Source organism: Mirounga angustirostris, unplaced genomic scaffold (assembly GCF_029215605.1).
Source record: "Mirounga angustirostris isolate CCGP_5_RB_7025 unplaced genomic scaffold, mMirAng1.0.hap1 SCAF_2, whole genome shotgun sequence".
NCBI classification, from domain to species: domain Eukaryota; kingdom Metazoa; phylum Chordata; class Mammalia; order Carnivora; family Phocidae; genus Mirounga; species Mirounga angustirostris.
Window position 1 is genome coordinate 43,783,424 of NW_026991710.1, and position 23,301 is coordinate 43,806,724.

At 44.0% G+C, this 23,301-nt stretch overlaps 1 protein-coding gene across 3 annotated transcripts; it reads left to right on the plus strand.

Annotated features, from left to right (window-relative positions):
* The first annotated feature begins 348 nt into the window (after nucleotides 1-348).
* SRD5A3 (steroid 5 alpha-reductase 3) lies at nucleotides 349-21,136 on the plus strand. Of its 3 annotated transcripts, none has more exons than XR_010409408.1 (6): nucleotides 349-666; nucleotides 7,288-7,430; nucleotides 9,505-9,702; nucleotides 13,378-13,512; nucleotides 14,613-18,408; nucleotides 18,928-21,136. XR_010409408.1 is itself a non-coding variant. In XM_045881128.2 (5 exons), the coding sequence occupies exons 1-5, from the start codon at nucleotides 446-448 to the stop codon at nucleotides 14,870-14,872; spliced, it is 957 nt and encodes a 318-aa protein (XP_045737084.1). In that variant the 5' UTR covers nucleotides 349-445; the 3' UTR covers nucleotides 14,873-21,136. The 3 variants fall into 3 exon arrangements, 1 of the variants encoding a protein (XP_045737084.1); XR_010409409.1 differs by having other exon boundaries at nucleotides 14,613-15,660; nucleotides 16,233-21,136; XM_045881128.2 differs by having other exon boundaries at nucleotides 14,613-21,136.
* Nucleotides 21,137-23,301: the final 2,165 nt, after the last annotated feature.

Consider the following 23,301-nt stretch of genomic DNA (forward strand, 5'->3'; position numbering starts at 1 on the left):
ACTGTTTCAACTATCATAGACGGCGTTCCGTTCCGTGTTTCTACAGTCTTCGTCATTACCATGTTAATGTCTGCATGATATTACAACCTGTCACAGTAACATAATTTAACTAAATACCCTAAAGTGAACCATTCAGGGTTGTTTCCATTTTTCCATTGAAAATAATGCAGCAATCAGGTTGTTTGTTCTTTGAGTCATATGGTTGAATCACACTCCGGGGTTCCGCCTACAGGTCCCTGAGTCAGATTAGGGACTGAGGACGACCAACGCGCGCCAGCGTCACCCCGCCCCCGGGGCGGGTCCTGGGCGGGGCCGCGTACGTCCCCGTCCCGCGTTGCGTTACCGACGTCCCGCCCACCTGAGCCTGGCGTGCGGCGCGCGGACAGCCGCTGCAGCGCCGGCGGATGGTTCGGGCCCCGGGAGCGTGAAGTCCGGCGCCTCGCCGATGGCTCTCTGGGCTGTTGCCGAGCTCTGGGCGCTGTACCCGCTGCGCGCTCTGTGGCTCACGCTGACCGCCGCCTTCCTGCTGACCCTGCTGCTGCAGCTAGTGCCGCCCGGCCTGCTCCCGGGCTGCGCGCTTTTCCAGGACCTGATCCGCTATGGGAAAACCAAGCGTGAGGGGCCGTCGCGCCCGGCCGCCTGCCGGGTCTTTGATGTCCCCAAGAGGTAACCGCGCCCCGGCTCGAGCCCGGGAAGCCGAGGCGCGGAGAGCCCGGGGCGCCGGCTCGGGCAGCCGGCAGGGGGCAGCAGAGGCGGGGCGCGGGGCCGGCGCGGCCCGGGCCCGGGAGGCCCTGACGGGTCTCCCGGGCGCGGCGCTGCGTCGGCGGGGCGGCCGGGCACTGCCGCGTCCGTGTCGTGGCCCAGGGGCTGGAATACCCCGAGGGCCCGCGGACACCGAGGATGCTGAGCCGCGCGTGAACGTGAACTTGTGGCCGCACGGAGTCTTTCCCTCGGGGAAAGTGGCAGCGCTTCCGAATGTAGGCCTGGTCCCCAGGCGTCAGGTTAAAGCCTTTTGGTCCCAAATTCTCCTTTTTCCCCCTCCCCTGCACTCTAGGGCTCATAATCTAACTTGAGGTCACCCGCTTGCAGACATGAAGGCAGGCCGGCCCTTCGCTCCTCTGTTTTCCCATTTGTCTCTCCGACCCTCGAAGTCAGAACGAGGGGCGAGCCGCTGGTCACCGGGTCGCCACCTCCTTCGTCTGCACCGACCCTCCTAACTAGCACCTTGGCGGGTACCCCTGGAGAAAGTGGCCCAAGAGTGCACATTTTTGGCAGGCCTGACCCCGAAGCTTTGACTTTCAACAGGTTTCATAACCAAGTTCAATGAAAGATTAAATCGTTAGGGCTTAAGTAGGATTCTTTCAGAAATTGTAAAGACTTGTTATAGTTTGCTTTTGTTTGGGGGTTTTTATTTTTTTACTTTGAATTCAGAACATAGCTGGGAAGAGTCAGCCAAACACTTCTAGAGGGTAGGAAAATAGCAGTGGCTTTTCTGTGTTTAAGGTGCATCTAAAGTTGACATTTAGAAAGGAACCTGGAGGAACGTGGTGAGGTTTCAAATGTATTAAAAAACACCAGGGTTATCGCTTGAACCTCAGAGACCGTGAGTGTCCCAGGTCCACAGACAAGAATGCGGCTGAGTGTAACTTGGCTTCTGAAACGTGGAAACCCGCCCCCGCAACACTTTTGTCTGTTGGAGAAAGATTCATCAGGTGTTAACCCTGAGGAGGAAGAACTAGGTCATTCACAGGAAGAGGAAAGGGAATGAGGCCCTGGGAAGAGGTAGAAGTATTTAGGACAAATTAGTCAAACCCCCTATTTATTAGAGGCTCTTTTTAAGCAAAAATTATCCATCCTATTTTTAATCAAGTTTGATTGCAATACGTCCTTTTTCTGCTTTATAGCAATGGCATTCTCAGATTATCTTTTAATGTTATAAAGTGAAGAAAAAATATTTCTTACTGTGAATTCTAACAATTTGTTTTCTGAATTTTGAAAAAGGTATTGGTGTCCCTAGATTAAAGGACACATTTCAAATCATTCCCTGCACTCAGCCGATTCTCTGGCTCCCATTCCCCAGCTGTTAGTGCTTAAGCACGTGATTATATGACAGCTAAGACACAGATTTGGTACCTTTCCTTTATTCATTACTACTTTTTGGGCTTGTTGTAATTTCTCCCATAATTTACACCTTTTTCTTCTTCCAGAATTCTAGAGTAGGACCTCCCATGATGCCCAAGTGATGTTGTTTTGTTTTTTTCTAAATTTAGACCATTTCTTTTAGTATTGGAAGAAGATACAGCAAGTCCAGGCCAAGAAAGAAAAACAAATATGCTTAGATACTATATTTAAATATTTTTCCTTGTGCAAAATCCAATCGTACTCTTAAAAGTGAAAATAAGCCTGTAATTTTTACACATAGAGGCAGCTGTAAATCACATTTCTGCATCTAAAATGGTGCTTAAGTAATTTTGTTTGGAGTTGTTTTTTTCTAAGGAGGCAGGAATAAAACCTTAAATCAGCTCATGGCATGTTCCATTCCATTACCGCTGCTGGGTAAGGTTTTTTCCTAAATTAAGGTGATGGTACTTTTCTTATTTTCCTTTTGGCTCATAGATTATTGATTTCCTAGAAAATCTGAATAAATAGGTGATGTCCAACATGAGTCACAATGCTCTTGACTTGTGTAATGTGTATAGAAGTACTTCTGCTTCTGGATTTCAAAATGGTATCAAAGCATTGCAATTGAATTGAGTTCTGGAAGCAAAGAGCCATCCAGACTTTTCTCCAGGGGTTCAGCAGTCCTAAGCAGGGGTCCAGAGGACCTATGGACAGAATTTAGGGCAAACCTGGATTAGAAAAAATTACATCTTCATTTCACTAACCTCTAGCCAAAATTCAGCATTTTCTTAATGATAAATGTAATCAACGAACCACAGTAGAATTAGCAATACTTGCAATATTGTGACAGGTTTTTTTTTTTTTAATGTCACATTAAAAATATTGAAGAGACATCAAAACATTTTCATCACCACAAGAATAAATCCCTAGATCTTGTTATTTGATGCAGTAATTAAGCACATATATTACTATATCACAAATTTCTTTTTTTAGTAGTTGTGTTACCTATATTTCAATATAATTGGTTTCCTTGGTAATCCCTATGTCCTTTATGATTGAAGTAACATTTTGAGAAGTGGCCAGTAGCCTTCACCAGACTGCCAATGGAGTCCATGGAAGAAAAATGTTAAGAACCCTTGCTCTAGACTATAAACTGGCCATAAGTTTACATTTGTCTTGTTTTTTTACCATATCCCTGGTTCAGTGCCTGACAAATAATAAAGTCCTTGATCACTGTGTTTTGAATTAATTTTAAGAGAAAGAGGGTTTAGGTTTAGTTGGTTTGTTGATTAACTTAACTGCTTAACCAGTGTTTATATAGAGTACTTAGGTGCCAAGAGCTTTTGTTCTTATAAGACAGGCAGTAAATATGTAAACAGATCTTACAAAACAAGATGATTTTGGGTGGTACTAAGTGCTTCGGAGGAAATCCAGCAGGATTACTTGATCATGAGCAAAATGGGGTGGCCGTGACAGTGACAGTGACAACACTGGAGAGGACCAGCAGGGAGGGGTGAGGCCATGGTGGAGATGGGATTTTATTCTGTGTGTATGGAAAGCCATTGATGGCTTTAGGATGGGGAAGGAGGCATGGCATGATGAGATTCATGTTTTGTAAAGATGACTAGCCACTGTGTGGAGAAGACTGAATAAGAGGCTGTTATGATGGTCCAGGCAAAGGCAGTGGTATGGCTTAGAGTGCTCCCATAATAACACCTCCCTGTCATAGAGGTGGTGATGATATTAAAGCACCTAGCACAGGCCAGGCACCTAGTCAGAACTCAGAAAACATTAGTTCACTTCCTTGGTTAGCCCCATAACTCCCCTAATGAGGCCTTGGCTCCATTCCAGCTATCAGCAAATATGTATTATTAGATCCTGCCTCCTGGCTCAAAATCATCCAGTGGCTTCCAACTCACAGAAAGAGCCCACAGACCCTGTATGGTTTTGTTCCCAGCACCTCATTGACTGTGTGTCCTATAGTTAGCCCCCCATGTGGTGCCAGTCCAGTTTTATAGGCCTCTCTGCTAGTCTTCTTTCCCACCTCAGGGCCTTTGCACTGCCTGTTCCCTCTATCTGGAAAGCTCTTCCCCCATATAGCCGCATACATGGTTTATGTCCTTACTTCTATAATTTTACTCAAATATTACCTTCTCAATGAGGTATTGCCTATCCACCCTGTTTAAAAGTATAATTCTACCACCCCCCATATTTCTTCTTCTCTTCCTGGCTTTCGTTTTCTCAGGAACAGTTATCGCCTGCTGGCATGCTATAAATTTTACTTTTATGTGTGAGTGTAAGTGCCATGAGGGCTGGAATTATCTGTTGTTTTCTGTATCCCTAGAACAGTCCCTAACTTCTAATTAGCACTGAAATACTTATTAAAGGAGTGCTTGTTTGGTGCCAAGTCCTGTGTTTCCATAAGGATCACCTTATCCCTCTTCCCACAGGCTTGGGAAACAGTGCTACAATTAAGCAAAGTGCCAAGGGAGGAAAAAGAGGGAGAATGTCTAAAACAAAAAGAGTGGAGTTCTTAGATCTGTTGTTTGAGGCTAAAGCTGGGTCTTTTTAAAAAGCAAGAGATTTATAGAGTAGATGTTTCTCACAGAGGGAAATCAGGCAAGCCAAACAAGAGACAGAATGTACAGAATGTAGGAATAAGAACAGCAGTTTGCCTGTGAATCAGAAACAGCAGGGCACAAGGAGGGCATAGCAAAATGTGGCTTAGCAGCTTATACCAAACCCATTTGGGTGACTGGTTGACTTTAAGCTTGGTATAAATTGGCGCGTGTAACATAGAGACAGAAAAGTTCAGGTTCAGGCAGGTCTAGGTTGCGTGAATTAGAAGTGCCACGGCGTAGGGACATCTGGGTGGCTGTTGGTTAAGTGTCCGAATATTGTTCTCAGCTCAGGTCTTGGTCTTGGGGTCGTGAGTTCAAGCCTTGTGTTGGGCTCCATGCTGGGCTTTAAAAAAAAAAGGTTTTTGTTTTTTTTTTTTTAATTTAAAAAGGAAGTACTGCAGTGTGATTTTAATTTCAGAGTCATCCAGGCTGAGTCTGGAGCTAAATGCTGCCACTTACTGTGCGACCTTGGATACGTAACTTAACATCTGAGCCTTCGTTTTCTCATCTGCCCCGTGAAGATAACCAAGTAAACTTTACAGGATTGCTTCTGCCTACTTACCGGAGGGATTTCTTTTTAACTTTAAAAAGAGTGAAATGAACGAGCAATGCTCTGTGTATGTGTGTGTCTGGTAAAATATACATGACATAACACCTAACATTTAATCCTCTTCAGGTGTACAGTTCATTAGTGTTGAATACATTCACGTTGTTGTGCAGCCATCGCCACTATCCATTTCCAGAACTTTTCCATTAGCCAGAAGGATTTTAAAACAGAAGCTATTTAAGTCACTCTTTACAAATGGCCCCCCATCACCCTGAATAAAAGCCAGTGTCCTTGTCACACAATTATCCTTTATTGTTCCTCAGAGCCTTTGTGGTTGTCATTACCTCTGCCTAGAAAATTCTTTCCACTAGAAGTTCACTGGGATTATTCATTCTAGCCGAATATCCACTTCTGGAGAGACCATCCTTGACTACGCATCCAAATGGCCTCCCCTCTGCACCCCTTCTGTCCCCCTAACCCAATATTAGGCTAGGTAACTATAGGCTCATTTGTTGACCATATGCTGAAAGGTAAACATCAAGGCAGAGACCTGGTCTGTTTGCTCCATGCTGAGTTCCCAGATCGTAGAACACTGCCCAGCACGTTCTAAGCTCTCAAATATTTGTGAAGAAAGGAAGTAGGTGGAGTGGCTGGCCCAGAAGATGCTTTCCAAAAGTCGGCCCCTCCCCTTTGCGTGGAAGCCTTCAAAGCAACGTCCTGCTGACATTCTGTTCTGCTCCTGCAGCTCGCACCATACCTGGGCTCAGTTCTAGGAAGTGTGTCTTAAGAAAGACCCTGGAAGGCAACCAAAAACCAGTGGCCAGGTGGGGGAGGGAGCATTGGAAGTGACACAGGTGAACTTTTGAGGAAACTAAGCTCTTAAGCCCGGAGAAGATCGCAATCAGGAACAACAGGCTCGCTCAGCAAGGGCAGATCTAGTGATAGAATTTGTAACAGTAGTTGGAAGAATTAAGTGGGTTGCTCTGGAATGATCAGATTAGATCAGTATTTGTCAGACTGGGTTGTGGGCATCGTCTGGGGAGGGGAGGGGTAAACTAAATTCTGATACAAACATCTGGATCATCTGGAGAAGAATCCCTGAGCTCGATTTACTTTGTTGTGACGAGGAAGAAGCTTAATACAAAGTGATGTGTTGAAGACCAGGGAGGACTCCCTGCAGAGTCAGAAAGATTTTGAATTGATTTAAATAAAGAAAACTAGGAGAAGGATAGGTAAAGGGACCTCAAAAGAACCTGTGTTAGGCCTTTGTGCTGTAGTAGGTGATTTCATTTCAGTAAACCAGCATCCTCTTTCACATTAAAGTAACCTTGCTAATTTCAACGTCCATTGGCTCTGGTTTTATTTGGATTTTGTTTATAACTGTTGATTGCAAAATAGGCACTGTACTTGATGAGAGGTGTAACCATCAGGCGTTGATCCCTCGTTTTATGAGTTAAAATTTGTCATGTTATTATAAAAGTAATTTAGGTCAACACAATTTAGGAAGACACTGAATCAGAAGACCTTTAAGGTTTCTGGCAGCCCTGAGAGCTTGTGGTTTTGCAAATCTTGTGTAACAGTTGGATGGCTATTGCAGCAACATTGCTCAGGATTTAGAAATCTTTCACACATTTGGCTTCTGTTGGCACAATCTAGGTTCTCTTTGCCAGGGTCTGGTGCCCCCTCTGTTGGAACTTGAGCCAATCCTGTTACCCAGAGATAAGAGAGATTGCTAATTGACCCTCTATCCACGTTTAACAAGATCAATCACGTTCTTGTTAACCTCCGGAGGCCTCTTTTTCCTGAGTTAACAGGTCCCATCATCTGAAAGGAGATTTGTAAAAATCTGAACGCCTGCAGGGTTCAGGTTCTATAAAAAAAACAAAACTATACTTTGGGAAAGGGGGAAAGAGGCTCTGGAGCCTCAAAGTAGTCTTCCTGCATAATGCTTTCAAGTGGACCTCCCTTTATGATTGCTTAACTGGTTTAACCTTGCAGGTATTTTTCTCACTTCTACATCATCTCAGTGCTGTGGAATGGCTTCCTGCTTTGGCACCTTACTCAGTCTCTGTTCCTGGGAGTGCCTTTTCCAAATTGGCTTCATGGTCTGCTCAGAATTCTCGGGGCTGCCCAGTTCCAAGGTACGACTCCACTGGCTAGTTAACCGTTTCGTCCTGTTCCTGCCTTTCCTGCCTGCAGGGAGCTGTTCCTGGTATTTCACAGCCACCCCCAGGCTCCTCCTCTGTGGGCCCAGGAAGTGGAGGGTGAGGGCAAAAAAAGAGTTCTGCATGGTTCCTAGCCCGGTGGCCACTGGGATGTCTCCATGTCCCTCACTGAGATCCCAGCAGACCGCGAGTCAGCTCTTCCGTCCCTGCCTTCCCAGCAAGTGCTATGCTGTGTACGAGACTGGCTGTTCTCCCTCTGATATTTTTAGTCCTATCGATAAATTTATACAGAAGTCTTTACACTTCAGTGGAAGAGCTCTTAGGATCCGTCAGGGTTGCCTTGAAACATTTGTCATTTCTCTAGTTGAACCAAAATAATGTCTCAGAACCCCAGAAATATAATAGAAAATTACTCTTGATCACCAGTTAAAAATGTTTGTTATACTGTAAGCGTTAGTTGTATAATAAAATTGACTCTAACTAGTTGTTGACCACATGATTATAAAATAGCCTTTAAATTCACCTCACTCTACCTCGCATAAAGGATATATGGAACAATTTTAGAAATCAGGAATTGAAGGTGAAAACCGGAAGGTGGCCTCAATGTCAAGGGAGAAGGTGAGGGCAGAATTAGAAACAGGCTGTACTGGTGCTGTCTCTGTCCTTTGTTCCAGCAGCCGAACCACTGGCTCCAAGGGAGCAATCCTTTTCTGGATAACCAGAGGAACTCGCAGAAGATGACAGCCAGAGGGAAGACCTATGCAGATCCTATTTGGGAGGGGTGGAGACCTCAGCAGATCCATTTTCACCCATTAAAACTTCATCTCTCCCTTTGTTTACTGTGGGGCTAGCTGGGGTTCTGGAATTTGGAAGGTTGGTTGTGAGGAGTTTTATTCGTATATTTGTTTTAACCCTTTCCTCAAGAGTTAAAACTAGGATTTACTGTATTTAAAATAGAAAAAGAGCCAAAGCTATTCTGTACTGCTACAAGTCTGGATAGGGCTTACCCTTGTTGGGGGGGGAGGGTGAGGCAGTGCCTGGAGCAGAGACAAAGGAGTGCTGGTTGTGTTCTGTTTCTTCATCTGGGTGCTGAGTATATGGGTGGAATAGGATGGTTTAGTTTGTAAAAATTTGTTAAACTGTATCCTTATTATATTCTTATGATGTGTGTGTGTATGTGTGTGTGTATGTGCGACGTTCATTTAAAAAACATTTGGTGTTGGGGCACCTGGGGGGCTCAGTCATTAAGTGTCTGCCTTTGGCTCAGGTCATGATCCCAGGGTCCTGGGATCGAGCCCCGCATCGGGCTCCCTGCTCCACGGGAAGCCTGCTTCTCTCTCTCCCTCTGCCACTCCCCCTGCTTGTATTCCCTCTCTCGCTGTGTCTCTCTCTGTCAAAATAATAAATAAAAATCTATTTTAAAAAAACAAAAACAAACATTTGGTGTTATGTCATCTTAAAAACGAGCATTTCTTCCAAATTTTTTTGGCAGAAGGGTGAGAGGCAGGTAGAAAGACAGATCTCAAGGCTCATGGCCCCCTGAAAGTATAATTTTCTTTTTGTTGTTGTTGTTTTTTTGAATATGGAGAGAAATGCATAATTCCCTCTGTCTCTGTTCCCGTCCCCTTTTCTGCCTGTCCGGGTACCTGTGTCTCGTCTCCCCTGACCCAGGGATCCCACCAGGTGGGGTTGTTAGAGGTCATCGGGCATTCTTCCTGACCATCTGCCTCTGGCTGTTAGTGCCAGGAACCAGAGATCCACAGACATCAGGTTCTGAGTGCACCGACTCCTTCATAGTGACATTCATGTAACCAGAAGGCTTTCACATGACGAAGGAGAGTCCAGAGACCTGAGTTTGTCACTAGTCAAATTCCTTACCTTCACTTGGCCCCCTTCCTCCTGACTAAAAAAGTGTTAGGCTAGATGATTTTTAGGGCCCTCTCCTAGCTCTATTCTTATTTAATACTCTGTCGAACAGCAGGAAAACAATATATAACTTTGCATTAATCCCAGAAAGAGAGATGCTAACATGTTGCATTCTGAATTATAGGGGGTGAGCTGGCGCTGTCGGCATTCTTAGTATTAGTATTTCTGTGGCTACACAGCTTGCGGAGGCTCTTCGAATGCTTCTATGTCAGTGTCTTCTCCAATGCTGTGATTCACGTCGTGCAGTACTGTTTTGGACTTGTCTACTATGTCCTCACTGGCCTAACTGTGCTGAGCCAAGTGCCCATGGACGGCAGGAATGGTGAGTGGTCCCTGGGGTCTGGTCGCCGAGTCACTGGGCAAAGCACTCCACCGAGCCTGGCGGAAGTGTGAAAGTAGACCTGCCCAGCCCACTTCGCATTTGAAGAGTTTGAACTCTACTGGCCATTAGAAAAAGTCAACATGCTCAAGGGTATATACAGTAACTATTACAAAATTGCTCAAACCTGAAAGACACCAACATAAGCACTAACGCCCGTGGTAAAGATAGTAAAAGTCCCCGGTGTTCAGGAGGCTTGGTGTAAGGACGATGAATTGGGATGTGGCTCTCCCTTGGTGGGATTGAAGTCCGTGAACTCATGCAGAGTTAACTCTGGAAAGAAAGAGGGAGCATGGTCAAGAGTTGGACAGGAAGCAGGGGAACACCCAAGAACAGGAGAAAGGGTCAGCAAAGACAGTTGCTCCACCAAAGGCTCAGTCTCCCTGGGGTGTGTGTGTGGGAGGGGAAGGGTGATGCAGGATTAAATCTCAGAAACCCCGAGGAGGAAGGGGTGGCCTGGGCCAGCAGTGAACAGTTGTGATTGGAAGAGGGAGTAGAGAGCCATTTTGTTGCCATTTAGTTCTTAGGATGATTCCGATTATAACAAAGCTTTTCTTCAAGGGAGGCAGCCTGAGGGGAGAGGACAAAAGAGTACTGTGGTTAGTCAGAATTGTGTCTGAACATTTCTGAGCTCCCACTAGCCAGGAAGAGGGAAGCAAAATCATGACCTTTGTTTATGAGGAGGAAATGAAGTGTGTTTTGGGGAGGGTCGGGGGGAAGGGAGGCTGGAGATCTAACACATAGGACTATCATTTTTGTAAAAACAATGCGTGCTTATTACACAGAACTCAAGTCATTTGGGGTGACTGACATTAGGAGACTAACTTCACCCTGGACCTTCAGTGTCCATCTGCCCAGACACTGTAGGGCAGACCACTCGTGACTGTTTTCTCTCAGTCCAAGTCTTCGTGTTTTCTATCCATCCGTGTAAATAGAGACCAAAGTCTAGATGTTTCCCATACTCGCTGAGTGAGCTTTCTCCTCAGGTTTGATTTCAGCATCAGAATAGCCCCTTGAATGTCCTCTCTCTGTTGCTATGGTACAACCCAAGGTCTCTATGGCTTGAGGAATGACTTTAGAGTATGATTTAGTAATGATCTTTCTTAATTCATGAATTATTTATTGGCTCCAACCACTGAGCTAGCATCTCTCCATCTGATTCCACTGAATTTAATCAAGTCAATGTTTCCTCCCTGAGCTTTCTGCTGTGGCATTCATGTGCAGCCCATATCAAGGTTTGAACTGTTATTTGTGGTGAGCAGTACTAGAATTTCCACCCGAAGAAGCTTTCCAGAACACGCGGCTAACCCACTAGCTTTCAGTGTGTTGGCCTCTGTTGGCATTACATTATCTCTTCCGGAGCTTCGTCTGCTAGCTCGACCCCAGCTTCTGCCCTCCCTCCCATATAAAGAGTCAAGAAAAGGCAGCTGAGACACCCACAAAAATCACTTTCTAGACACTCCTTTCTGAAGCTGTCTTCTGTTTCACCTACTTGTCTTTCAAGAGGTCATATGCAGGCATTTGGGACAATATGGGTAGAACTGGTTTCAGGAATTCGTTGAGAGAACACACTGGGGCATTTGCCAGCTGCGGAGTCTGATAGGAATAGCCTGGGCTTGGGAGTCGGGGGGCCTGAGTCTGAATTCCAGCTTACTTAACCACCCTGAACCTCAGAACCTCAGAACCTCAGAACCTCAGAACCTCAGAACCTCAGAACCATGTGTAATCAGGGATGCATCCCGATTTCAGAGGGTTCTTGTGAAAAGGAAGAGAAAGAATGTCTGTAAGCTGCCCAGACCTTCTTGTCTCCTGGTCTTCAAAGTCTAGAGGGTCTTCCTCCAGCCAGTCTCCATTACACTGTTGTATTTTATTTTCTCCAGAGTGCCCTCTCTACCTGAACTTGTCTTGGTTATCTATTTGCCGACTAGTTTCTGTCTGTCCCTTGCCACTGGAACGTGGGGTCCTGAGGACTGAGATCTTGCCTTACTTACTCACTGCTTTATCCCTTGTGCCAGATTTAGGCTCAGTAGACACTCAGTCAGTAATTAATGAATAAACAAAGAGTTAAAAACTACACAGATTGGACTCTCAGCCTTCTACCTGCCTCCCTTTTCCTGCATTATAATTCCAACTTACTCTTAGGAATCTTTCCCTCATAGGTACTTTCTCTGATTCAGAGTAGGTGACTTGGCAGCGATGGGAACTCTCCAACACTTGCTTCAGTTTTTAATCCTAAAATGACTTGCTCTTATAATGATTTGATGTATAATGACTGCTCTTATGACTTGCTCCAATTTAAAACTATTTTTCATATTTTGTTTATTTTTAACCTGTAAGAATATAACCTTTTCATTAAATGGCTAAGTCTAATAAACATTAAGAGTCTATAGTAAACTGTTTATATAGGGCAAGTTTTTAAACGAAATTAACACAGGTAGACATTGGTGGACTCTCATTAGTCATTAGCTGTCATCACCTGAGTCCTACCTCCAGGTGCCCATACGGAATCGCATGATTCTTGGTTCTCTTACCTGAATCAACTCTGTAGGGGCGGTCTCTGGGCTCCAGACCCTCAGGCTCTTCCCCACAGTCAATCCGCAGTCAATGGACAGCTTTGTTTCTTCAGTCAAGTTCCTAACTAGCCTGACTGCTTCCTGCTGATCATAAGGAAGTCCTTAATTTGCTTTTCTGATGCCAGTCCTCGGAAGACCTGCGTTCTTCCTGTCTTCTTGGTAGCTGGAGAAGAAAGAGGAAGATGATACTTTGAGTGTTTCTACTTCTGAACTAAATCTAACATGGTTCTCTACTCAGAAAGGGATACCGTTTGTGTTTTCATCTTGTAGTTTATGTTTTTTCTCTTTTGAGAAGCCCCACCGCGAGCCTTTACCTCCAGGGGCTTTCTTCATTGGCTGGAGCCAGTCAAGTCAGTGTTCTGGATGCAAGGTCTCCCCTGAATGGCTTAGGGTGGCGGCTCAGGGTGAGATTCGTTTGAAAGTGTTTTCCTGGGGCGCCTGGGTGGCTCAGTTGTTAAGCGACTGCCTTCAGCTCAGGTCATGATCCCAGGGTCCTGGGATCAAGCCCCGCATCAGGCTCCCTGCTCGGCGGGAAGCCTGCTTCTCCCTCTCCCACTCCCCCTGCTTGTGTTCCCTCTCTCGCTGTGTCTCTCTCTGTCAAATAAATAAATAAAACCTTAAAAAAAAAAAAAAGAAAGAAAGTGTTTTCCTGACAGTGGACTGTAAGAAAGAAGACATAAAACTGGGCTTAGAAATAGAAATGCAAAGCGGCCTCACCGCCCAAGGGTGCATCACAAGAGAAGGAGACAGAGTTGACCTCTGTGCTTGAAGCATTTGAAGCGGGAGCAGGAGAATGTGTCCATGTGGCACTCTCTGTCAGGGGCCACTGAAGCTGCCCCTGGCTGAGGAGCATACCCCTTCACCCACAGGACAGTGCTCTCCCCTCCGGACTTGGTAAATTATGTCAGGATAATTTTCTAGTCATGAGGAACAGAATAAGTGGATAATTGTGTTCTGCTAACTGTATGATTCTACTAACTGTATCATGCCCTGAGCCTCTGAAATTTTGCAGGCTTGCTAATAAGCTACTTCTTTTTTTCTGTAGTCTATGTGATAGGGAAAAATCTCTTGATGCAAGCTCGGTGGTTCCATATCCTCGGAATGCTGATGTTTATCTGGTCGTCTGTCCATCAGTACAAGTGCCATGTCATTCTCGGCAATCTCAGGAAAACTAAAGCAGGTGAGAGGCCTTTCGGAGCCACTGCATGTAGAGTTTAACCCTCAGAAGTTAGTTGTCCCTCTTCCTTTATTTTTTTCCCCTCCTGCCCTAAATTAATTGACTCCTCTATCAAATGCTCATTTTTGACAAGACACCTCTCTGGGTCTTGCTCTTCCCCTTTGTAAAATGATAGCATTATGCTCAAAGATTTCCCCGGCCCCGTCTAGCCCTGACACTCTGTGACTATTCCGTGCCCACATCTGGGGGCCTGCACGGCAGATACGTGCCTAACCAGCACGTGAGCGTTCATATCACTGTGCTGAGTTAGCGTCATTCTAGCCACGGCAAAAAAAAAAAAAAAGCCTTGACTTTTTAGTTAGCTTGTGTTGACTTATCACAGGTACAGTTTTTATTAGGTTTTTAGAAATATTAAAAATGGAATAATACTATTCAACATTTATCAAGTACTTATTCTGTGCTGGGCCCTGTTCCCGGTGCTTTACATATAGCCTCACAGTGCTTACTTGAGGTGGGGACAATCTTATCCTCCCTTTACAAATGAGGAAACTGAGGCACAGAGATGGTAAGCAACTTTTCTAAAGTTCCACAGCATGTAAGTGGTAGAGTCAGGATTTGAACTCACACAGTCTGACTCTGCAGTCTGAGCTCTCAATGACTAGCTTGGAGGCCTGGTAGAGAAACAGGCTTTGCTCTGTGCTTATTTTCAGTTGATAGTGTAACCTAAGCATGTAACTTTTTAATACATAGTAGGTTGACAATGGAAGTATGACAGGAAGTGGGTTTGCACACAGGTCGGCAATCCTCTTTTTATTTTTATTTATTTATTTTTTTTAAGATTTTATTTATTTGAGAGAGAATGAGAGAGAGCACATGAGAGGGGGAGGGTCAGAGGGAGAAGCAGACTCCCTGCCGAGCAGGGAGCCCGATGCGGGACTCGATCCAGGGACTCCAGGATCATGACCTGAGCCGAAGGCAGTCGCTTAACCAACTGAGCCACCCAGGTGCCCGGCAACCCTCTTTTTAAATGACTTGGGGCCTGAGGTGGTAAACTCTCTTTCCACAACTTCATTTGTTCAGGAAGTCTTCTGTGTCTGTTTCAGGAGTGGTCATTCACTGTAACCACCGAATCCCTTTTGGAGACTGGTTTGAATACGTTTCTTCCCCAAACTACTTAGCAGAGCTGATGATCTACATTTCCATGGCTGTCACCTTTGGATTCCACAACTTAACTTGGTGGCTAGTGGTGACATATGTTTTCTTCAGCCAGGCCCTGTCTGCTTTCCTCAGCCACAAATTCTATAGAAGCAAATTTGTCTCCTATCCAAAGCATAGGAAAGCTTTCCTACCGTTCCTGTTTTAAGATAACCTCAGTCATCAAGCATGCAAACCAGGTGACAGGTTCAGTTCCTCAGGACAACAAAGTCTAGGGACCAAAGCACGGTTTCTGCAGAACTGTTTGAAACTCTGTGTTCCGTTTTTACACCCAAAAGTCTTCACTGAATGAGCAAAGCAAGACCCCTCAAGAAACTGAATCTTCAAAAAAGAAATCCTTCTGGCAGGCCTGGGAGTACTGTGTCTGCCTTCCGAGATGCTTTATAAAACCAACCAACTGCTAACAAGTAGATGAGACTTCTCCAAGCTGCCTCACAAGCAAACTAACCAAGAATATATAAACGGCTTCACACATGCACGTACCTCCCCAGAGGAAGAGATGAGACCATCTGTGGCTTTTTGTCAGGGACAAATGAGCTGGACTACATAAAAAGCAATATAGTAGGTGCTCAGTAACTGTTGCATTTCAGTAAAAGCAGAAGAGCTTTTGAAAATAACAATATATAATTTCACACCAACAGATGTAGGGGAAAATGAGTTTGTTGGAGATAGTTTATTCTTTCACATACAGCTACAAAGATTTCCGGTTATGTAACCAGCAAGAGTGGTTTCCACTCAAATCATAGGAAACCTCTTTTATTTAAGACTTTTTTTGACATGTCTTTCAAGGAAGTACCTTAAAAGTAATCTGAAAGCATCTGAAAATAAAATATTTTTACATTTATGTGTAAAGAGCCTTCATGAATGGACTGACCTTCGCTGCAGATGGGCTAGTGCTATAGCCTCGTTCATACGGAGTTACTCCACTGGATTAAGGTTTGCCTGAGTTTAACTACTGAACTATTTTAATAAAGTGAATCTGGAGATTTTTAGGAATAAAGTTTACACTAAAACAGTTTATGTTCAAGAAAATAGCCATGATTAAATCAAAGGGAAATAAATGCATGGCTTAAAAGAAAAACAAGAACTTGAAAAGTAACACTACAACCTGAGCAACGCTGTAAAAACTGCACATTTGTGCAGCGTAAGATTTACTAGCTTAGTGACTGAGGTATTAACTTGATGGCTTTTGTGCAGGTGTCATAATCTACTAGCTACTGAAGTTTGGCACTAACAGGTACCTTGCTATGGGAGGAAGAACCTCATCATTAATCAGACGCATAATCAAATGCAGTCTAGGAACGTCCTCCCACCCTCATCCCTGGAGTAGTAAAACAAAGCTGTTAGACTGAGATTCTGCTTCATCTAAACTTTCAATATAGGCATATGAAAGCACATTCTAAAGTTTTTAATTCTGCTGTAACTTTTTCTCTCCCATCCATCAAATACCACTTCAATCATTTGCTCAGTCCATTCCAAAAATGACATTTATTTCATTTATCATTTAGGTGCGCCATCCTCAGGACCAGGACTCAGGAACAAAACTTTCCGCACGGGAAAATATAAAGCATATTGCAGTTTGGTCTTAATTTCCACACAAATGGCACGAATAATTTTTAATAACAAACTATTTGGGGGAAAAAATGTATTTTGCTTTAGCATGTCATTTCATACCTAGGTTAGTCTAGGAATTTGAATGATGTTCTGGAATTTCCTTGTACTTTTAAGTAAAATGATGATAGCCCCATGAAGAACCCTACCAGGGGTTGTTAGAAGGCATTCCCAGTTCCCAGTGTCCTCGTCTCAAGCCCACCATCCCCTACTGTCCCCTACTGTCCGTCACCCCCGCTTCCATGTCTTTTACTTTCCCCTCTCCCTTCCTTGCCCAAACACTGCATTTCCAGGTGAGGGCTAAAGAGGAAGTAGCGATGTCCTCAAAGGGGTTCAGAACAAAGTAGCGTGGTCTTGGATGAAAGCTTAACCGTGGAGAACATTTGAGAATTGTGCCATGCTTGTGAGATCACAACCGACATTGCTCTGTGAGGTAGTGAAAATGCTCTGTGCGCCCGAATGGAGAGTGCGGGCAAAGCCGTCCGTGGAGAAGCCAGAAATAGGTTGGGGGTGGACACTCTTGATCTTCCTGCCGCCCTAGTCGCAGAACCTCAACCTGTCATTCTGTTGCTACTAAGTTAGGGGAAATGACACCCGACTACCTCCCAACAGCATTCCCTGGACTAACTACCGATTGTAAAAGTGTGCTGAAAATAGCCTTTGTTTTTGTTAAGTCTCCAAGTTGTAGCTCATCCTCTATACTAACATTTGCCGTCGGTGAGTGTGGATCATTTTGTCTCCACAGGGACGTGTCCTGTGTTATGTTTTTAATATAATGAGTGATTATTGCTAGAATTCCTACCAAGAAAGAGGGGGCCTTTGCAGATATTTTTATATGATACTTAATAGTTTAAGGAGACTAAATTTTTGTGTAACTACCTGATAATTCAAGGACATTGATAAGTAATGTACCTCAAAGTGAACCAATATTTGAAAGAAGATCTTAAAATAGCAAATGAGCAAGTAGAAATTTTTTACACCTGCCTAAAGCAATTTCTGCCCCCTCTTTCACGTTGCTTATCAGGGGAAAAAAATCTTTTAACTGGTTTTATAAATTACCTATATTAGTCTAACCCTCTAAGATTTTTCTAATAAATGGACAAGAAACAGGGAAGCTGGCAGTGACCCACAAATAATTCATGCTACACATACTTCATCATGTTTCTCAAATACCAGTGATCTAGAAAGCCAGGTATTGATTTTAGGGAAAGCAAAATTTAATTATCCAAGTAAAAACTGAATGATAAAGAGCTACTCTATGCACATAATTGAGAAAGTTTTGTATTGAGTCTCTTCCTTGAAAAAGATTCTTGGGGAGCCTGGCTGGCTCAGTCGGTTGAGTGTCTGCCTTCAGCTCAGGTCATGATCCCAGGGTCCTGGGATCCAGCCTCCAAATCGGGCTCCCTGCTCAGTGGGGAGCTTCTCCCTCTCCCTCTGCCCCTCCCCCATGCTTGTGTGTGTGCTCTCTCTCCGTCAACTAAATCAATAAAACATTGGAAGGAAGGAAGGAAGGAAGGAAGAAAAGGAAGGAAAAGATTCTCAACTCTTGAAGCATGTAGAGGACAAAAGAACACAAGGGATTTCTCAGCAGAAAGACAAACCTGCCTCCTGAGTCTAGCCCTCTGGTAAAACTTCATAGCATTGTACAGTTTTTATCAGGGCTCCTTGGCCTATACAACACCTTTCTGGGAATTAGAAAAGATAGCACTCAGAACATCCCCATAGTAGCAGAGCATGAACCGTTGTGGGCACAAAAGGCTGCTGGTGATGGGACCACCGCCCAGTGAGCAGAGCTCAGGCTGGATCTCAGCCCCACTCACACTTTGTGCCTGCCGTCCTTTGTGCAGTGTTCCAACCGCACAACCTTCCATAGCCTAGAGACTAGGTTCACTGTGCTGCCTATCTCTGCAGATTCTATTCACTCTTGGGAAAAAAAAAAAAAAAAACTACTTGATTTCATGGAATCATCTCATTGAGAAAGAAGAATAAAACTAGGAGAAGGTGGAATTAAGCAGTCCATGCAAAACATCTGTGTTCTTCCACTAACAAAAAGGGGAATCTGGTGGACAGCAGGTGAGTGACCCTCAGTCGAATGTCGGTTTGGGTGCTAGAATTCCAGCCCCAAAGAGAGAAAATATTTTGCTTCCTTTCTCACTACCAACTCCTGTCTTTCCAGCTCATTGTTCTAGGACTGCAACCCCAACAGTCTTGCCACCCTATTGGGACCTCCAGTCTATTGGTCTCATGGCATTTTTATTGTCCTTCGCCCATAAGTCTTCTCTAATCTCCTTAGCCTGCTTGAGTTCCAGGAAATCGCTATCATCATTCCTTCGTATATATCTTCAACTCTTGCCTCTTACATTGCCTCTTGCTTCTGATTCAGCAAAACCACACCCTGGTTAGATTCAGCTCTTCCCCTGGGTGTGTGTGCCCACACAACTGAACAGTGGCTGGAGAAATCCAATTCATAGACAACTCACTTCAAATTCATGACCACTAACCTCAAGTGGTCTTGCATGCTGCAGTCACAATAAAATTCTCTAGTCCGTTCCCTCTCCCACTCTGCTGACAATGTTGCATCTCTGTCCCCAGGAAATGAAGCTACTGGAAGAGAACCCCCCCCACACAGGTTACCACCACCTCCTCCACCCACCTAAGACATCTGTTCCTCCATACGCTACTTTCCCTCGTTACTATTATTGAAGGATACTTTTTTTTAAATGTAAAATCATGATTCTCATACAAATATAAAATGAACATGTGCCAACAATTTTACTTAACTCATTAAGTAAGGAAGGAACCGGTAATGTTAGAACCAGTTTAAAGAGTTCCTAAAAGACACATATGTGGATAACGAGGCATGCCAAAATGAATGTAATAGATGCAAATTAATTGCTGAATAGTTGCAAAACTAGCGTCTCCAGCACGGGAGGGAAAGCAATTGTGCCCCCATCAGACTAAATCCATTTGTATGTCTATGAAATTATTTGCATTCCTATCAATTGTCTATGAGTTGTAAAACAGCTCAAAGACTAGGGGTAGAGAACCCAAAGAGTGTGCTAGAAAGGACACCAGTATTATTTTTTGCTCACTTTGAAGTCATTACAATTTTTTCCTTAAACTATAAACAATCTCTCTGGATTTCTTCCCAAAGCTAGGTCCTCTCCTTGAGCACTAGATTCTACCCAAGGAGAATGCTTAGCCATTCTCCCCCTACATCATCACATGTTTACCCTTTCCTCAACATTTCTAGAAGTGGACAAATACCTTTTTAAAACCTTCTAACCCCATTTCCGGTCTCAGGACCTTAAATACTGTTTATATGCTGCCAACTCCTGTGTTTATATATCTGGCCTAAACATCACTGCTGCACTCTAGGCTCATATACCCAGTTGTCTACTTAACATCTCTACTTGATGTATAGTAGCTCAAGTTGTGACATGACTAAAAGTTTCTGATTTTCCATCCCGCCACACCTGATCCACCTACAGTCTTAGTACTTTCTACTTTCTCAAACCAAAAATGATGGCATCTTCCTTGACTCTCCTCCTTCTTTCACACTCCACAAACTGATCCGTGGTTCTACCTTCAGAATCCATCCAGAATCCATCCCTGATATCATAACTCTACTCACTACCATCTTTTTTTTTTTTTTTTCCTACTCACTACCATCTTGATCTGAGCTGCCATCATTCCTTGCCCAGCTTACAGCAACAGACTCCCAGTGGGTCTCCCTGCTTTCTCACTTATTCCTTACGGCTGATTTTCAACACAAGCCAGAGTGATCTTTCAAAAACCTGTATCAGATCATGTCCTACTCTCTCAAAACCTTGCAACAGCTCCTACTTTCTCTCAGATAATGGCCAAAGTTCCTATGATAACCTCCTAGCTCCCACACAACCTGGCTCCCAGTCACGTCTCTTACCTCATCTCCTACTTGTGCCCTCATCCACTCCTCCCACACAGTGGCCTCCTTGCCCTTCCTTATCCAGGTCAGTCCTGTTCCTCTGGTAGGCCTTTGCACTGGCTGTACCTTCTGCCTGGAATGCTTTTCCCCTAGATAGCTGCCACATGGCTAACTCCTTTACATCCTTCAAGTCACTGTATTTGTTATCTATTGCTGTGTAACAACATACTCCAAATTTTAGCAGCTTAAAACAGCAAACATCTGAGAGTTTCCGTGCATCGGGATTTCAGGTGCAACTGAGCTGGGTGCCTGTACCCCAAGGATTCACTGCAGTCAAGGTGGCACCGGGGCTGAGATCCCATCCGTAAGCTCCCCCGAGGCAGGACCCAACTTGCTCACCTGGTTGTTAGCAGGATTCAGTTCCTTGTGAGCTATTGAACTAAGGGCCAGGAGCCTCCCTTGGTTCCCTGCCACGCAGGTCTTGCCCAAGAGCAGCTCATAGCACGGTACCTAGGTCCCATCAGAGCAAGCAAGCCAGGGTGTGCAAGACGGGAGACACCATCTCTTTGTTACCTGATCTTGGACGTGACATCCCATTGCTCTTGTCATACTCTTCTTGTTTGTTGGAAGGCAGTCAGTCACTAGGTCCAGTCCACACTCAAAGGAAGGGGATTATACAAAGGCAGGATGATCAGGAGGTGTGGATAAGGGAGCCAGCCAAGAGCCTGTTTACCACAGTCACCTTCTCAATGAGGGTCACCCCCTTACTTAAAGTTGCAGCCTAGCCCTCTCATTTCCGTCCCCCTTTGCCCTTATGAGCATTAACAAACACTTACTGTTTTGAGCCACTTCATTTTGAGGTGGTTTGTTCTATAGCAATAGCTAACTGACGCACTCTCTTCTAAAAAAACACTACAAGGTGCTTTTTTACTTACGTTTATTATTTTATTGTCTGTCTCTCCTCATTGGAATGTAAAATGTTGTTTGGGGGTTTTCTGTTTTGTTTTGCTTGCAGATGCATCCCCAGCACCAGAAGTGTCTGGTACATAATAGACACTCAATAAATATTCATCTAGAGAATGCTTCTATTGTCACTGTTTTCTGCATAATCACGAATCTCCTGCCTTTATTTTGTTGCAGAATTGCAATAATACCTACCTTATGAACACTGAGCATCGTTTATATTCACATGTGTGAAAAGCAATGATCCAATTGTGCATTTATACCACCCAGAAACCAGTAAAAATTATGGTAAAGGGAATAAAATGAAGTTCAGTCAAAAGAAATGCTTAGGAATCCATAAATTGTTACAATCCCACCCACATATTTTTTTTATCAGGTTTTATAAAAGAAATTCAGCATTTATGGGAAATTGGAATAAATACATTTATTCTTCAAAATATTATGATTAAACCCTGTTTAGTAGAGAGGAAAGTGATTACTCTTCAACTTGAAGCCTGTATCTTTAAATCTTGCTCCTCCCCCTATACTTTAAAAAAAAAAATCAGCAGTTTGAGATTTTTTTGTTTCTTGACCTCTAGACCTATTACTCTGTGGCCTGCTATAACTATGACCATGATTTTTTGACCTGTGTTTTAGATAAAATCTTTGAGATTTAAAGAAAAAATAACAAAACCCATGCCAGAGGAAGTATATAATTCAATAAATTGGAAAGAACTTAATCTGTTCCTCCGTAATACTCCTTCAGTTCTGAGCTTCTCTTCATGGCATGGCTTTCAAGCTCTGCTTTGAAGGCAGGGCAGGAGGGAAACAGAGGGTCTTCCATTCCCTGCCTATGACCTATTTCATTTTAAAGACCTTCATCTAGTCAAATAAATATTCCTCTAATCCACATGATTTTGACCTAATATCTTACTAATACTCACATCTTATTTTAGTGAAAGAGCATTGCCCTCACCCAATTTCCAACCAGCTCTCCGCCCTGGATAGCATCACCAAACTTCTTGCATTAACTTGACAATGGAGGGAGCTGGGCTTTAGAGGATGTCCCCTAATCTGGGGGAGGGGCTGAGGGGTTAGAGGTTGGAGTCTCAGTCCACATCAGGTTTAAATGGACCAGGCAATCATTTGGGGAGGAGAAGTGTTCTGTGTTGAAGAGTTGTTGGTGAGTTAAAGACCGATTCTTGTCTTGGGCTGTGAATGAACTCAAGGCCACTAGGATGTAAGCAGAAAGTAGGATAAACTCTGTCTCTCAGAATCAGGCCAAAAACAAAGAAGGTGTAGAAGACCCTTCAGAGCTGCTCAGGCCATTTGGGTGGATATTTGAGTGTGGAATGAGGCTGACCTTCAATGATGAAGCTATGACAAGATCAGAAATCTGTATTTTTGAGCCAGAATATGTCGATGTCTAGATTTGTTTTTGTCTTGTCTTTTCATTTTCATAATTTCATTAAACTAATGCTTCGTTTGTATCAGAGAATGTTCTATGGCCAGGCACTATTTTAGACCTTGGGAAATCAGGGAGCAAAACAGGTAGCATTCCTGCCCTGATGGAGCTTATGCTTTGGTTGAGGAATACAGATAATAAATATAATGAGTAGACAATTAGCAAATCAAGATAAGTTCAGATAGTGATAAATACTATGAAAAAAATGAAAAAGCTTAAAAAAAAGAAGAAGAAGGTGAGACAGAGTGACCAGAGGGAGGGGAGGGAGGGAGGGGTCGACCTACTTCAGACAGAAGGAAGTAGGCAGGAAGGTCTCCCCTGAGGAGGTGATATTTACCCTACGTGACCAAAAGATCTGAAGAAAGAGTGATCCAAGAAGAGTAACAAGTACTGGACAAAGGTCTTGAGGTGGAAACAGGCTTGGCATGTGAGGTAGAGAAAGCCAAGGGATGAAGTCACACAGAAGGCAGGGGTTATATGACACAGAACTTTAATTCAGAGAGAGGAACTTTGGACTTTATTCCAAGGGCATTTAGAAGCCATTAAATAACGGTAAGCAGGGGAATGAAATGACTTATTTTCATTTTGAAAGCTCACCTGGCTGCTGGTTAGATTACAGATTGGCAAGAACGGAAGTAGGGAGGCTATTACT